The following is a 14,958-nucleotide window of genomic DNA, read 5'->3' on the forward strand; positions in this document are numbered from 1 at the left end:
TCAACACTGATACTCTCATCATGATAGGTTATAAAAATAAACCTTCTCCTTTCTTGCTGAAAAGAGGACTATTATATCTAAAGGGAAGATTAAATCTCTGCACCTGTGCATTGCAACAGTAGCAGTTTAAAATTACTTGTACTGTTTTTTTTCTCTTTATACATTAACTTGGAAAACTCATGTCTAACCCCAAACCTGTCTGGCAGCAGGTCTTCATGCTGTCTAGACTGCTTTCATATAATTCAAGAACACATATGTTGTAAATAAAGCCACAGAACTGAACTCCCCCATCCCCAACCCTCTGTTTCCAAAAAGAACTTGAAAAATTCTGATCATTGTGATTGAAAATGAATCATTATTTATTCCATTTTTATTTTCCATGACTAATTGACACCATTTAATGATCAAATCATTTGTCTGGGGGTAGGAGGCAACCAATGAATGCATGACTCTGCTTTTTTTAGTTATGAACAATGGCTGTCTCAGGATATAGCCTACCTTCAACAAATAAAACAACGTGTCACCTTTGCCTCCCTCTGACCCATGAGAGGCTGATGTAATATTTGTGTTGGAATGAGCCATGTCATGGGTAACAGAACAACTCGACCTCTGCTGCTTAGGGCCTTGCAAACCATGTGCTCTGCAGATCACGTGTTTCTCAGCAAAAAAATCAAGCTTAAGTAAAGTTTTAGAATTCCCGGGACACTGTGATTCAATGCTCCACTAGCTGTTGCTCATCAGCAAATAGCACTTGCCTTTCCAGATGAGTGCTTTTGCCAGTAGAGTTTTACGCAGGAAGAAAGTGAAAGCAGAGTGTCCTCCAGGATTCGCCAATCACAGATTGTCTCCAGGAATTAAAAATTAATTTCCCGAAAACTGCAGTGAGCAACCAGGGAGAAAACTGCAAGGTCGTGAAGAAAACTGCCCAGCACCTTCTGCCAATTTAGTTCCACCTTGGTCTATCTGTGTTTAATTTTAACATGTCAGAAATTTTGGGATAGAAAATTGAAGCTTTTGAGATTTTTTTCCAGGGAAGGAAGGAAATCACAGGGGCTCTGACCCAAATTTTTAATTCCTCTCTGGCCACAGGGGAGATGCCAGAGGACTAGAGAACAGCTAATGTGGTTCCACTATCTAAGAAGGGTTGTAGAGAAAAGCCAGGGAACTACAGGCCAGTCAGACTCATATCAGTGGTAAGAAAACTAATGGAGAAAATTCTGAAGGAGAAAATCTATCTCTACTTGGAGAGGCAAGATTTGATCAGGGAAAGTCAGCATGGCTTTGTCAGAGGGAGGTCATGCCTAACGAATTTGATTGAATTTTTTGAGGGGGTGACCAGGTGTGTAGATGAGGGTAGTGCAGTTGATGTAGTTTATATGGATTTCAGCAAAGCCTTTGACAAGGTTCCACATGGGAGACTTATAAAGAAGGCACATGGGATATAGGGTAATTTGATAAGGTGGATTCAAAATTGGCTTAGTTGTAGGAGGCAGAGGGTGATGACAGAAGGATGCTTTAGTGACTGGAAGCTAGTGTCCAGTAACGTATCACAGGAATCTGGGCTCGGTCCCCTATTATTTGTCATTTATATAAACGACATAGATGACTATGTGGGGGGTAGGATAAGTAAATTTGCAGATGACACAAAGATTGGCCAGGTAGTTAATAGTGAGGTTGAGTGTCTTGGGCTACAGGGAGATATTGACGGGATGGTCAAATGGGCAGATAAGTGGCAGATGGAATTTAACCCTGAAAAGTGTGAGGTGATACACTTTGGAAGGAGTAATTTGACAAGGAAGTATTCAATGAACAGCATGACACTAGGAAGTTCTGAGGAACAAAGGGACCTTGGCCTGTGTGTCCATAGATCTCTGAAGGCAGAGGGGCATATTAGTGTGGCGGTGACAAAGGCATCTGGGATACTTGCCTTTATCAATCGAGGCATAGATTACAAAAGTAGGGAGGTCATGTTGGAGTTGTATAGAACCTTGGTGAGGCCACAGCTGGAATACTGTGTGCAGTTCTGGTCACCACATTATAGGAAGGATGTGATTGCACTAGAGGGGGTGCAGAGGAGATTCACCAGGATGTTGCCTGGGATGAAACATGTAAGTTATGAAGAGAAGTTGGATAGACTTGGGTTGTTTTTGTTGGAGCAGAGAACACTGAGGGGCGACCTGATCGAGGTGTACAAGATTATGAAGAGCATGGACAGGGTGGATAGCGAGCAGCTATTCTCCTTAGTTGAAGGGTCAGTCACGAGGGGACATATGTTCAAGGTGAGGGGCAGGAGGTTTAGGGGGGATGTGAGGAAAAACTTTCTTACCCAGAGGGTGGTGACGGTCTGGAATGCACTGCCTGGCGGGGTGGTGGAGGCGGGTTGCCTCACATCCTTTAAAAAGTACCTGGATAAGCACTTGGCATGTCATAACATTCAAGGCTATGAGCCAAGTGCTGGTAAATGGGGTTAGGTAGGTAGGTCAGGTGCTTCTCAAATGTCGGTACAGACTCGATGGGCCGAAGGGCCTCTTTTCTGCACTCTGTGATTCTGTGAAGTGAGAATTGCTTAGCCAAAATATTGCACGAAGAGGAGTGAAAAAAGAATTTGCCCAAAGATCATTCTGAGTTACTGATGTTGAAATCATTGTAAAGCAAAATCAGACATGGCATTTAATAGACATCCAATTTGTTACACAGTCACCCAAATTTAAAATAATCCCCAAGGTGTCGGGACCAGAACTGAGTAGAGGAGAGCATTTTGGTTTGTTTCCTTAATTCACTTGTCACCCCAACAAATTTGGAGGAACAAAATCTTCTGTGTCGTGCATCTTACACACCATGATCCATGAAAATGTTTGCTCATACATGCAACTACATACCAGGGGGTCCAGGTAAACCTCGCTGTCCTGGTTTCCCAATACCTGGACTGCCTCGTTCACCTTTTTCTCCAGGGCTTCCTATTAGTGAAGGGGAAAAGATGTGCCATTGAGAATGAAAGAATCAAACAGTTTGTTAACAATGAAGGAAAAAGTAAAGAACAGGGCAATGATCTCTATTTTCAGCATTGCTGCAACAGGCTGGAATAAAAGCTGAAAATGAACAGCCAGCCATCAGGGTCCACAAAGAACCAATAAACAGACTTCGTACACTAAATTCCAAATCAAACATTAAATATGTTTTAATTCAAATTAAGCCTGAAGCTGCAGTTCTTCTTGTTATTGCATCACCTCAGACCCAATAGTTTCCATGGGACCAGTAGGCCCATGAATGACCCTTCTTGATACACACAACAAAGTCTCCTCACAGCTACCAGGCCACTTCACCGGGCCTCTTGCTAGTGCTATCAGGTGAGCGATACCATGAATCTGATAATAAAGTGATTGGGAGAAAGGCAATAAGGTCAAAATCAAAGTTTTCCCCACTGAAACTATCCCAACCTTCCCTGATGTTAGCGCTAAAAATGGCTGATAACGTTACAGTTCATCAGTTGCATTCAAAGGATGTTGGACTTTATCACTAACTTGCAGGAAAGATGGTTATCACGTTGCAAGAAGGATGTGATCACAATAGAGGGTACAGAAGAGATTTATGAGATTGGTGCCAGGAATGAGGAATTTAAGCTACGAGAAAAGTCTGGACAGGCTTGGTTTGTTTCCTTTGGAGCAATGGAGGCTGAGAGAGACTTAAATTAGGTACATAATATTTTGAGGAGCCTAAACAGAGTGGATGGGGAGGATCTTGTCCCCTTAGTAGAGAGGCCAATAACCAGTGAGCAAAGATTTAAAGTAATGGCGGAAGGGTTAGAGGAGAGATTTTTGGTCTCTCAGGCAATCAAGGGATCCAAGGAGCGGGTAGGAAAGTGGACTGGAAGCCCAAGATCAACCATGATTGTATTGAATGGTGGAGCAGGCTTGACGGACCGTGTAGCCTTCTCCTTATAGAGAGTGGCGAGGTCAGGAACTCTGTCTTGGAAGAGTCGAGAGGTAAAACTCTCATTACATTTAAAAAGTACATGGATGTGTACTTAAAGGGCTGTAATCTACAGGGTTATGGACCAAGAGTAGGAAGGTAATCAGGCTGAATAGCTCTTATTCAATTGACACATACACGAAGGACTGAATGACTTCCTTCTGCGGCATAAATTTCTGTGATTTTATAAGGAGTTTTAAGCCTGGTTAGTGCGCTCGAAAAACCTAGATTGAATGTCTCGTACCTCTTTCACCTGGTCTGCCTTGAACACCAGGTGTTCCCGGGAATCCTGATGGACCCGGAGGCCCCGTTTCTCCTACTTGTCCATTACTACCGGGTGATCCAGGTGGTCCAGGTGGTCCGGCCACAGCCCGGTTGGAGTAATAACCGTTGGGGATCTGGTTTATCAATGAGTTCACTCTCCTCATATGATCTGCAAAAGTAAAAGACAAAATTTAACAATACCTCAAGTTAGCAGCTGATTTCTTCATGTAATCTATAAATCAGATTCTGTTTTGTGCTACAGTTCAGATCTCTGACCATCTCCAAATGAAATGCCCGTGGCATGGTACATGGTACATTTATCAACCTGACATGTGGTATGGGTCAACACTGGCAGCATCAAATAATCTGTTTATTCCTATTTGCTCTGTTTGAACAATAAACAAGCACCATTCATTGACTGTACAAGAAAAAACAACAGAACAAGTCTTTGATCTGTTTGAACAGAAGGTAATCATTGTGAGGTGATGTAGTTCAGCTGCTGCTCTTTGACCTGGGCAGGATCTGGACTAGTATGCAACGTGCTGTGAGCTTTGAGAGATTGGTAAGCCTTAGCCTACATGGGGTCAATCTCAGGAGAAAGCTGGTAATTGAGACATACCCATTGTGAAATGTGCTCTTTACCCCATCAAAAATGGACATACTTCCAATGTCTGAGAACTGAAGTCATTAAATAGACAGATTATGAATGTCTTTTGTCTAGCCATACAAAAGTCATTGATAAACTTAAATATATATATAATATATACATACACTTATACATTTCATATAGGATATCTTCTAACATTGCTAGTTCTGAAAATGTAATAGGCCAAAGAATTATCTCCATCTTTTCTACTCTTAAGCAGGATTTGTGTGCCAAGAAATTGATGAATTTGCAGTTAATATTGCTTCATATCCCAAGGTGAGTCAAAGGCTGTCATCCAAAAAAATTCATCACTGGTATATGACTAAATATGTATTTATTTAACTATCTTTGTTTGCATTGTTCTTTTATTACTTAATTACCAGTAAACTTTTCCTGCAGTCAGTTCACTATTCCTGATCTGAATGCTTTTGTGTGCAGATACCTGCACACACCATCCCATGCAGAAAAGAAGAGCGACTTGCATTTCTGTAGTGTCTTTCACAACCTCAGTAAGTCCCAAAGCACTTCACAGCCACTGAAATTCTTTTGGAATGTACTCTCTGCTTTAATAAAGGATACCCAGCAGCCAGTTAGTTAACAGCCTGATCCCACAAAGTGAAAAAGGGAGAGCTATGTGCAACATGCTCCCCATTTGTACCGTGCCTGTATGCTGTCTTACAGGCTCCCATTTCCTGCTTCTGACTCTAAGGCCCCACAAAACACTTTAAATACTGCTGGAGGCATTTGGATTTGCCTGCTGTTTGGTATGTCAGCAGCACACCATCTGTCTAGATGTGCCTTCTAGTTTGATCCTTCCAGCCAAGTCCCTATTTACCTACATATCATGACAGATGTTTATGGTCCATTATTATATATTTTTCATTTTCAAGGTGTTTGTGTAGCCTTTCTCCCCTCCTCCAGGAAATCAATAATATGAAATATCAAAGTTCACACAAAAAATTGGCAATTGACCTGTCAGTTGATCACTATCAAGAGGAGAATTTACCAGTGAACTCAATAGGTAGTAAGAATGAAATAACTACATTGAAACGTGACAAGTAATACCCAGATATGTGCTAAAATTCTCTGACTGGCATGTCAGGCAACTAACAATAAATTTCAGTCAAGTGGCACTGAAGACAGAAAGTTTGAGTACAGCTAGCTAAATGATGTGTAATATTACCCTGGCCCCACCCTACTCATAGATAGAAGAGAACGTACATCAGGTAACACTAATTGTTGTCTCAAGTTCAAGAAACCAGAAACACCTGCAGCTCACAGCCACAAACGCCCTGTGGCTTCCCCCAGCAACTGTCAGTTGTACTCACTGTTCATCAGCTGCTCACAGACTTGTCTTGAAATTGCTCTCATCATGTTCTGGGGGGCGAAGTCACCCTGGAAAGGTTAAAAAAAAACACATATTACTAATTCAATTAAATTCAGGTAAAAAGGAAAGAAAGATATGGCATTTATATAACATCTTTCACAACCTCAGTACATTCCAGCATGTTTTATAGCCAAAGAAGTGCTTTTGAAATAGAGTCACATTGCATTTTAGGGAACATGGCAGCCAATTTTCACACAAGCTCCCACTAATAGTATTTAGGTTTTGGCTGAAGGATGAACTTTGGTCATCAAACCAGTGAGAACTTTCTGGTTCTTCTTCAACTATTGCCATGGTATCTTTACACCTACTTGAAAGAAGACGCAGCCCTGTTTAATGTCTAATCCAAAAGAGGTTTTGTCTCTCAGTGCAATACACCTTCAGTACTGTAGTGGAGAGTCAGCATAAATTATGGTCTCAGGTCTCTAGAGTGGGGCTTGAACCATCAGAAGGGATGAAGTCAATTGTAAAGGACCCACCTTTGTACACTACCGTCCAAGACCAATTTCAGCCTCAAAAATTCAAAAGCAGTAAGATTGATCACACAATAAATTGTATTTAGATCTCCTGTTCATTGACTTTTTGTTTGGTAACAAACAACATGGTGGCGTAGTGGTTAGTGCTGCTGCCTCACAGCTCCAGGAACCTGGGTTCAATCCTGAACTCGGATGTCTGTCTGTGTGGAGTTTGCATGTCCCCTTGTGTCTGTGTGGTTTTCCTCTGAGTGCTGTGGTTTCCTCCAACTGTGTGCTGGTTAGGTGGATTGGCTAGGGTAAATTGTCAGTGTGTGTGTGCCCTGTGATGGGCTGGTGTCGTGTCCTTGGTGTATCGTGCCCATTGCCCATCAGGATAGGCTCTGACTCCCTGCGACTCTGAATTGGGTGAAATGGTTCTGGGAAAGTGAGTGAGTATACAACATGTTAACGTGTTTTACTTAAAACAACCATCCTGTTCCATCTTAGTAATCATTTGTTCATTAGCCTTCTAAACTTTGCAGATTATTCACAATGAAATTGATGCTAGTCCATTGGGAAAGATGTGATCACTCATTTAAAACTTGATCTATTTACATTAAACTCAGCTCTGGGAGCTGGTGGGGCGGTGCTCAACGGTAGCTGTCAGAAGAGTGATTTTATTGCTTTGTTTTCAGATCTAGGCCTTAGTCACAACATTATCACTTTTTTTATTCTTTCATTGGATGTAGACATCACTGACAACGCTAGCATTTGTTGCCCATCCCTAATTACCCTTCAACTGAATGGCTTGTTAGGCTATTTCAGAGGGCAGTTAGTGTCAACTACTGGGGTCTGGAGTCACATATAGGCCAGACTGGGTAAGAATTTTCTTCCCTAAAGGGCCTTAGGGAAGCAGATAGGTTTGTATAACAATCAATGATAGTGTCAAGGCCACCATTATCGAGGCTAGCTTTAGCTTCCAGGTTTATTAATTGAATTTAGATCCACCCAGCTGCCATGGTAGAATTTGAACCCATGTTCCTGACGGCATTAGCCTGGGCCTCTGGATTACTAGTCTAGTTACACTACCACTATGCCACCATTCCCCTCCCCACCCCCCCCAATTGGAGGATAAAATCTCCTAGCTCTCAACACTTACCCGGTCACCTTTCTCTCCTTTTGGGCCGATTTGTCCCTATACAAATAAAAACAAAATCAATTATTTGAATTGCATCATTTTTTCAAATGTTATCACTTTGGCTTTGGCCTGAAAATACCCGGGGGATCACAATGGGGGATTACCCTGAGTCCACTGCTTCCGATGCAGGTAGCTCACAAACTTTGTATTGTCTGCTAATTTAAACTATTGTGGCGTGTAGCCTGAGCTATGTGCATTGTTGAGTGGCTACAAGCCTGAAGAAGCGTTGTAAAACTATGAAAGCTAGCATGAGTTTAAGCTAGCCTTTACTACTTAAAACCATTCTGCACCTTCTAAAGAAAAGGTGTATTCTGGCTTAAGCAAGTGCTGGAAGACATTCTAAAAACGATTTTCATGTAGGGAACACTCAATAACAGCATAAAAAGGCAGAGAATGGGATGCAAGATTTTCTGCAGCTGCAATAGAAGTCTTGGTGCAGGAGGTGGAGAAATGCCATCTATCCACAGGTGGCTGTGAGGTTTTCCAAACAAAATTAGGTGAAGGCAGTGGGACCAAATAGCCAGAGCGTTCAATGCCAGGAGTCTAGATCCTTGGAGCTGGATATAGAGCCAAAGGTTCAGTGACTTCACAGGAGTGGTCAATGTCTGCAAATAAAACTTAAAATGCCATATCCCAACAACTGTACAACTCACCTCACACACTGGATGCAATGCTGAAAGAAGTTTATGGAACTCATGTGAGTGGTTAAGGTCAGTGAATGCGTCTTCAACCACCATTTCCTATCAATTTCCAAACTAGCCTCACACACTGCTCAATGGATCACTCACCGACCAACAATCTCTTGTAGGACAAAGTGGAGCATAACCAAAGGTAGCAACATCTAACTGGCGGGCTATAGGCATGATTGCATGTCTATTCACCATCATTGAAGTGGCCACAGCTGAGGCCATGGCCAGTGGTGAGGCTGAAACCATCAAAGTTGATTGTACCTCCATACATAATCTTCCTTCATGCATCCCACTTCACCCTCATCCCACAATCTGTTCTGATTTACAATTCAAGCTGCAAATGATGTAAGCATGCACTTCATGCTTTCCCCGCTCACCTCACCACAATCCTAATTTTATGGCTTTCTTCTTTCAGTTGCCCAAGAACTGCAACCTGGCCCAACAATGGTGGAAAAGCAAGAAAGACACTGATGATGAAACACTGTCACTTGTTTGCATACTCATAGCTGCCACTGTCCTAGAAGATAGCTGACAGGCAGGATCTGAATGTGGTAAGACACTGGGCACAGCTGACCTGCAGCCAGGGGAAGGGATGAAGGTAGTGCAGGTACTAATTTACTGTAGGGTGGGGTCACACGAGTTTCATGATAGAGGACTCAGTTGAGGACTTGGAAAGGGTGGCCAGCGGAAGACTGATGGGTATGCACAGTGAAATGCTTGATGCATTGACAGGCCTGCCAGAAAGCCTGCGCTCAATGTCAAGAAGCAAGGAAGACTCCAACACTAACATGGCACAGAGATTTGCACAGAGCTTGGATCCCATCCTTTCCAATGTGGAAGTGGTAGCCAAGTCCATTAGCAAATGTGGGGCGGGGGGGGGGGGGGGGGGGGGGGGGGGGAGGTGGGGGGAACCCAACCATGATGCAGCATCTGACGATCAATGTCTCAACTTCCATTTCAGCACAAGCAGAAGACACTGAACATCTGGATGCTGCAATGGAAGATCAGACTGAAGTCATGCAAGGTCAGCTTGCTGGCACAGAAACTCATACTGCCTGCATGTAAGCTTGCTTGCTGCCAGCAGGTGGTGCTGTCCAAGGTCATGCCTTCTAGCCAGGGCTTCTCCAGGCATCCTGCAAGGTTATCTTCATTGCCCACAATGAAAGTCAGCAGCCTTCCATCAGCCATGCTGCAACCACTGAGGGAACACAGATAGGAGCACTAAGCCAGCCAAATGCACATGGAAGTTAGGTGCTGAAGCAATGCACCAGGGTGATTAGTTTACATTTATATGCAGTATGGCATGGTTTAATTCTTAAATTTGGTTCAGAATGTTTATTTTATTGTGGCTTTTATTTTTGCATTTTCTTTTTATTCATTCATGGGATGTGGGCATCACTGGCTAGGCCAACATTTATTGCTCATCCCTAATCCCCCTTGAAAAATTGGTGTTGAGCTGCATTCTTGAAAGTTGCAGTCCACGTGGTGTAGGTACAGCCACAGTGCTTTTAGGGAGGGAATTCCAGGATTTTGACCCAGTAACAGTGAAGGACTGCGACAGATCAAGCAAAGACTGTGATCATTTTGACACATTGCCAATGAACCAAGAAGTTCACTGTGCATACCCATCAATCTTTTGTAGGCCAGCAAAACTTGTGTGTAATCATTTTGACATATTGGTGCTTTAACAAACTACAATTCTGTACTGCTCATAATTCTATTTGAGCCTCAACTCAACTTCCAATTGACAGTCACAAAAACTGCCTGCTCTAACTTCATAACATCTCCTGTCTCAGCTGGCGAAATCCTAATCACTATCTTTGTCATTCAATTATTCCAATGCTTTCCTCACTGGCCTCCCATCCTTCTACCTCCATAAATTTCAGTTGATCTAAAACTCTGTGCCTATATTCTCTCCAACAACATGCCCTACTCGCCCATCACTCCCTGTCTTTACTGAATGTCATTGACTATCAGACCCCAAATGCCACAAATTTAAAATTGTTAATGTTGTGTTTGAATCCACTGTTGCTGTGGCCTTCCAAAGGAATACAAATCTTCACTCACAGGAACTCTTTATTTCTCCAACTGTGGCCTCTAATACATTCCTCCCACTTCACTTTGGCCCATCACTGGCAGCTGTGCCTTCAGCTGTGAAGGCCAAATGCTGAGGAATTCCTTTTCTAAACCCCATTGTCTTTCTATCTCCTCCTCCACCTTTAAGGCCCTTCACAGAATCCACCAATTAACCAGACCTTTAATTACCATTCTTAATTCATCCTCTTTGGCTTTGCATCCATTTTCTTCTTATCCCTTTGTGAGGCACCTTGGACCTATGTTTTCCTACTGAAAACGGCTTTCGAAATTCAGGTTTGTTGATACCTTGGGTTAGATTTTCCGTTTGGGGTGGGGGCCTTGATGTTGGGATCAAATGTGTGCCCTGATCCCACACTGTGCTGGAAAGAATCACCCAGCATGATTTTTGTAGGATTGGTTAAGTAATGGCCAGAGGAAGCAATTGCTATAAATCCGTGAAGCGTTCCACAACTCAAAAGAGTTACAATTAAGAACAGCAGGCGGGTGCCTGAGACTGGATGGTCAATAGGAGGCCCTCCAGAGATGACACAGTGGCAGCCCTACCATCCAAGGTGGGAGTTGCCGATGCCTGCAGGGATAGAAAGAGAGAGAGAGAGAAAGTGCCTCATAATATAGACGGCCTCTGAAGATCAGATCAAAATAAATGTTTTAAAAATGGCCACAGCTGCCAAGTCTTGGAGGGCCAACAGCCACAGGTGTGGCCTGATGGCCATAGCAGGTGAGGGGTGAGGTATCCCTCGCAGGATGAAGCATTGCCCTGTTTCCTGCATGGAGACCATCTCCTCTCACTGTTCTGTGTTTCAGCCACTGTGGGACTCGCCAACTGGAAAATTCCTGTCAGCTTGGGACAGGGGCCTTAATTACCTCAGGTTGGCTAGCTGTCTACCTCCCATCCAGCCTTCTTGAGAATGGGTTGAAGGCAGGTCGTTAACTTGAATGATGACCAGTGATGCAGGATTCCTTGCCTGCCCACCTCCAGCCCCACCCCTTCAATCTTTAAAAATCCCTCCCGAAAACTGTGTTCTTTTAAACACAGTTTTAGCCTAAAACCCAGAGATTGGGATTGTTTTTGCAGTATTTCAAATGATTGGGGTGATATTCTCCAATCCCTATTTTTACAGAATGGGCAAAGGAATTTCACCCCAATTCATTATAAATATTACACAGAGAAATTGCACCATTACATGTTCATGAGTTCATTATAAATATGAGGAACTACACCCCAATATGTTAATTACTTCATTATAAGTATTATATAGAGAAACTACACCTGAATAAGTTAATCAATTGCTTACAAATATTACACAGAGGAACTACACCCCAGCATATTAATCAATTCATTGCAAATATTACAGAGAACAAGACCAAGTTAGTCAATTCATTACAAATATCACACAGGGAAAATTCAGCTGAATACATTGACCAACTCTTTAACGATAGGTCCTCAGAGGAACACTTCCCAAGAGAGCACTAAGTTTACCTTAGCTGAAGGATGTGTGAGGATTTTTTCACTTCATGGAACTGAAAGGTTGCCAACAAACCTCATTGATCTATTTGTAGTCCACATTCCCATATGCAGCTTTCTACATTTTTCTATGATAGAACTATATCTGGAAGCCAGTCTGAAATCCTGGAACATTACACTATTTTTCCTATGAGAATATCCTGCAGAGCTACAAGCCTTTCTCAATCCAACCAACAAAAATAATTTAACCCACAAAGAACGAGAGTCCTAATGTGAAGCAGCTGTTGAATTCAAATGTCTATTTTATTACTATTGTTTTTTGATTTTTGCAGTTTAGGCTATTGTCATATTTCTACATGCTCTGGATGGGCAATTGCTAGTGACACCCATATCCCAAAGATAAATAATAAAAAAGAAAATCACAGCATGAAAGGCGTGCTGAGGGATAAGCAGCCAGCAAAGCCTGATTTGACTACCCTGTCAAGATGTTGCCAACCATATCCACAGTCCCTGACACATCCACCTAACAGTGTTGATTGGGAATTAACTTCTCAAAGTCTGGGTCAATGAAGTAGAGTCGTACCGCTCGCTGAAAGGTGTCTGCAATTCACACGCAGCTTCAGCCTAGTTTGTCCAGCGACATAGAGAGTTATTTGTGGCCTAAAACTTGGCTATGCCTCCAGTCAGCATGCTGGAAGACAACAGAACACCATCCTCACAATCATTTTTTTAAAAATTAATTCATGGGATGTGGGCATCACTGGCTAGGCTAGCATTTATTGCCCATCCCTAATTGCCCTTGTTCAGAGGGCATTTTTAAGAGCCAACCACATCGCTTTGTGCAGTATCATCTCCAGCATCACTTCTCACTGACTCCTGTTTCCAGCTTGGCTGTCTTTTTTTTCATTCTTTTCCATCACTTCTTAGTCCCCTGCCCCTTCATTCTTGATAAAAGCCATTAATGTAATTTCATTTGAGAATCTCTGAAGCATTTCAGTATTGTTGTCACCCCATTACAACACTCCCTTTAACTTCATTCATATCTTTAAATTTCTTTTGTACACAATTTTCCACTTGCAATTTGCACCAACAGAATGCTTGCCACATTCAACCAAACTTGCGCTTGAAGTTATGCTAACAAGTTAGCTTAAGAAAATTTGGTGCAAATAATACACTTCCACTTGGATCTGCTGACAAAACAGTCATTTGGGTCTAAACTATACAGATAGTTGAAAATCTACACTAAAGAGTTTCAGAGTAAACTGAAGAATAAGGCAATTGGCTTCATCAATACATATCAGATCAGGATCTGTTAGAAACAAGACTAGTCTCATGATAATGTTATTGTAAAGAGGATTACACTGAGGTCACATCTGAGTTTAATTTATTTGCAAGTCAGGAAACAAAAAAAACAGCTTAAATCAGTTTGAATATACACAGCTTGAAACAGTCAACAGTGAGAATCATAAAGGCTTTGAAATTATCACGTTCAATATTATTGTCTGAATATCTAATGAATTGAACTGAAGTTCCCTGTGTGGGAAATTATTTAAAAATTAAGTTAGCATCGCCATTAAAATACCAGGCGAGGAAATTCCTGCAGGTGCTTTAAACATTTATACACTTAATATCGCACACTGTCATTTCAAGCCCAATTATCTTCAAATACCATTAACTATTTCCTCTACACATGGTGGACCAAATTAGTGCCTAGTGGTTAATAATGGGAAGGAGAAATATCAAGCAATAGTTACTGTATCAGTGGAGAAAATATTTCATTGCACAACAATTGGGATAACCACATCAAGGACCAATGAAATTAGCCTGTTAGATTGCAGCGACCTTGAGAATTTCATAAAGTGGTGAAGGTTTGTGCAATGAATGCACTTACATAGAGATTCATTTTGGTAGGGGGGGTGGGAAGAAATGTGGGGCAGAATTTTCTGCCTGTCAGGTGGGGGAGCAGGAGTGGACCCGATCGCAGGCGGCGATCAGGTCTGTGCTGCCATTTTACACATTTTCCAATTAAGGCCTGCCCAGCGTGAATCGCGGCTACCGAGGACAGCAGGAGTGGGTGGGCGGCGGCGGGACTGCAATGACCACCGGGTCCAATGGCGAATTGGCGGCCTGTTTTAAAATGTTGCTGCAGCCTTTCAAAGGCTGCAAATCATGGCCAGTGGAAGGGTTCCCCAAAGCGCTGCTGGTGAACAGACTGGGCAGGGGGGTTCTGTGCCCCTCATTTTTCTGATGATTGCCTTGCTGCGCTCCCCGAGGAGGTGGCAGCATGGCGGGAGGTCCTCGTTCCCAGGGACAGGAGGAGAAGGCCCCCCACATGACTAAACGTGCCTGGGAGGAGGTGGCGGAGATAGTGAGCTCCCACAATGTGATGCGGCGCACCTGGATCCAGTGTTTCAAGCGCTTCAATGACCTGTTGCGCTCAGGAAGGGTGAGTACCATATTGGTATTGGTCACTTAATCCAGCAGGTAGGCTGGAGATACATTAGGCTATGGTTGGCTTGGTGTCCATGGTGGAGGAGTCTTTGCAGACTGTCGTTGAAGCAATGAGCCACATGGCCAAGCGCCATGCGTCCTCCATGGAGAGAGTGGGGATTCTTGTGAAGAGGCTTCTCCTGGAGACCCATCAGGGCTTCCTGGAGATGCGCTCGGACCAGCAAGCCCTCACATCGGCATTGACCTCAGCTGGTCATTGCCAATGTGGGAGATGGTCTGGGCACCAAGTTTCCCAGCTCGGTGCCCATTCATCCACGGTGAGCAGGGAGGTCCAAAGTGA

The 14,958-nt window shown here is 43.0% G+C and overlaps 1 protein-coding gene across 2 annotated transcripts in view; it reads right to left on the reverse strand.

The window, feature by feature from the left end:
- LOC121289991 (collagen alpha-1(XII) chain-like) overlaps positions 1-14,958 on the reverse strand; it is a 278,622-nt gene that overhangs the window by 19,802 nt on the left and 243,862 nt on the right. For both annotated transcript variants that reach the window (XM_041210101.1, XM_041210090.1), the window contains 4 exons: positions 7,878-7,913; positions 6,208-6,274; positions 4,214-4,402; positions 2,880-2,957 (listed from right to left, as the gene is read on the reverse strand). In XM_041210101.1, coding sequence (XP_041066035.1) covers positions 2,880-2,957; positions 4,214-4,402; positions 6,208-6,274; positions 7,878-7,913 — 370 coding nt within the window. The remainder of the gene's footprint in view (positions 1-2,879; positions 2,958-4,213; positions 4,403-6,207; positions 6,275-7,877; positions 7,914-14,958) is intronic.

This window comes from Carcharodon carcharias, chromosome 2, assembly GCF_017639515.1.
Source record: "Carcharodon carcharias isolate sCarCar2 chromosome 2, sCarCar2.pri, whole genome shotgun sequence".
Taxonomy (NCBI): domain Eukaryota; kingdom Metazoa; phylum Chordata; class Chondrichthyes; order Lamniformes; family Lamnidae; genus Carcharodon; species Carcharodon carcharias.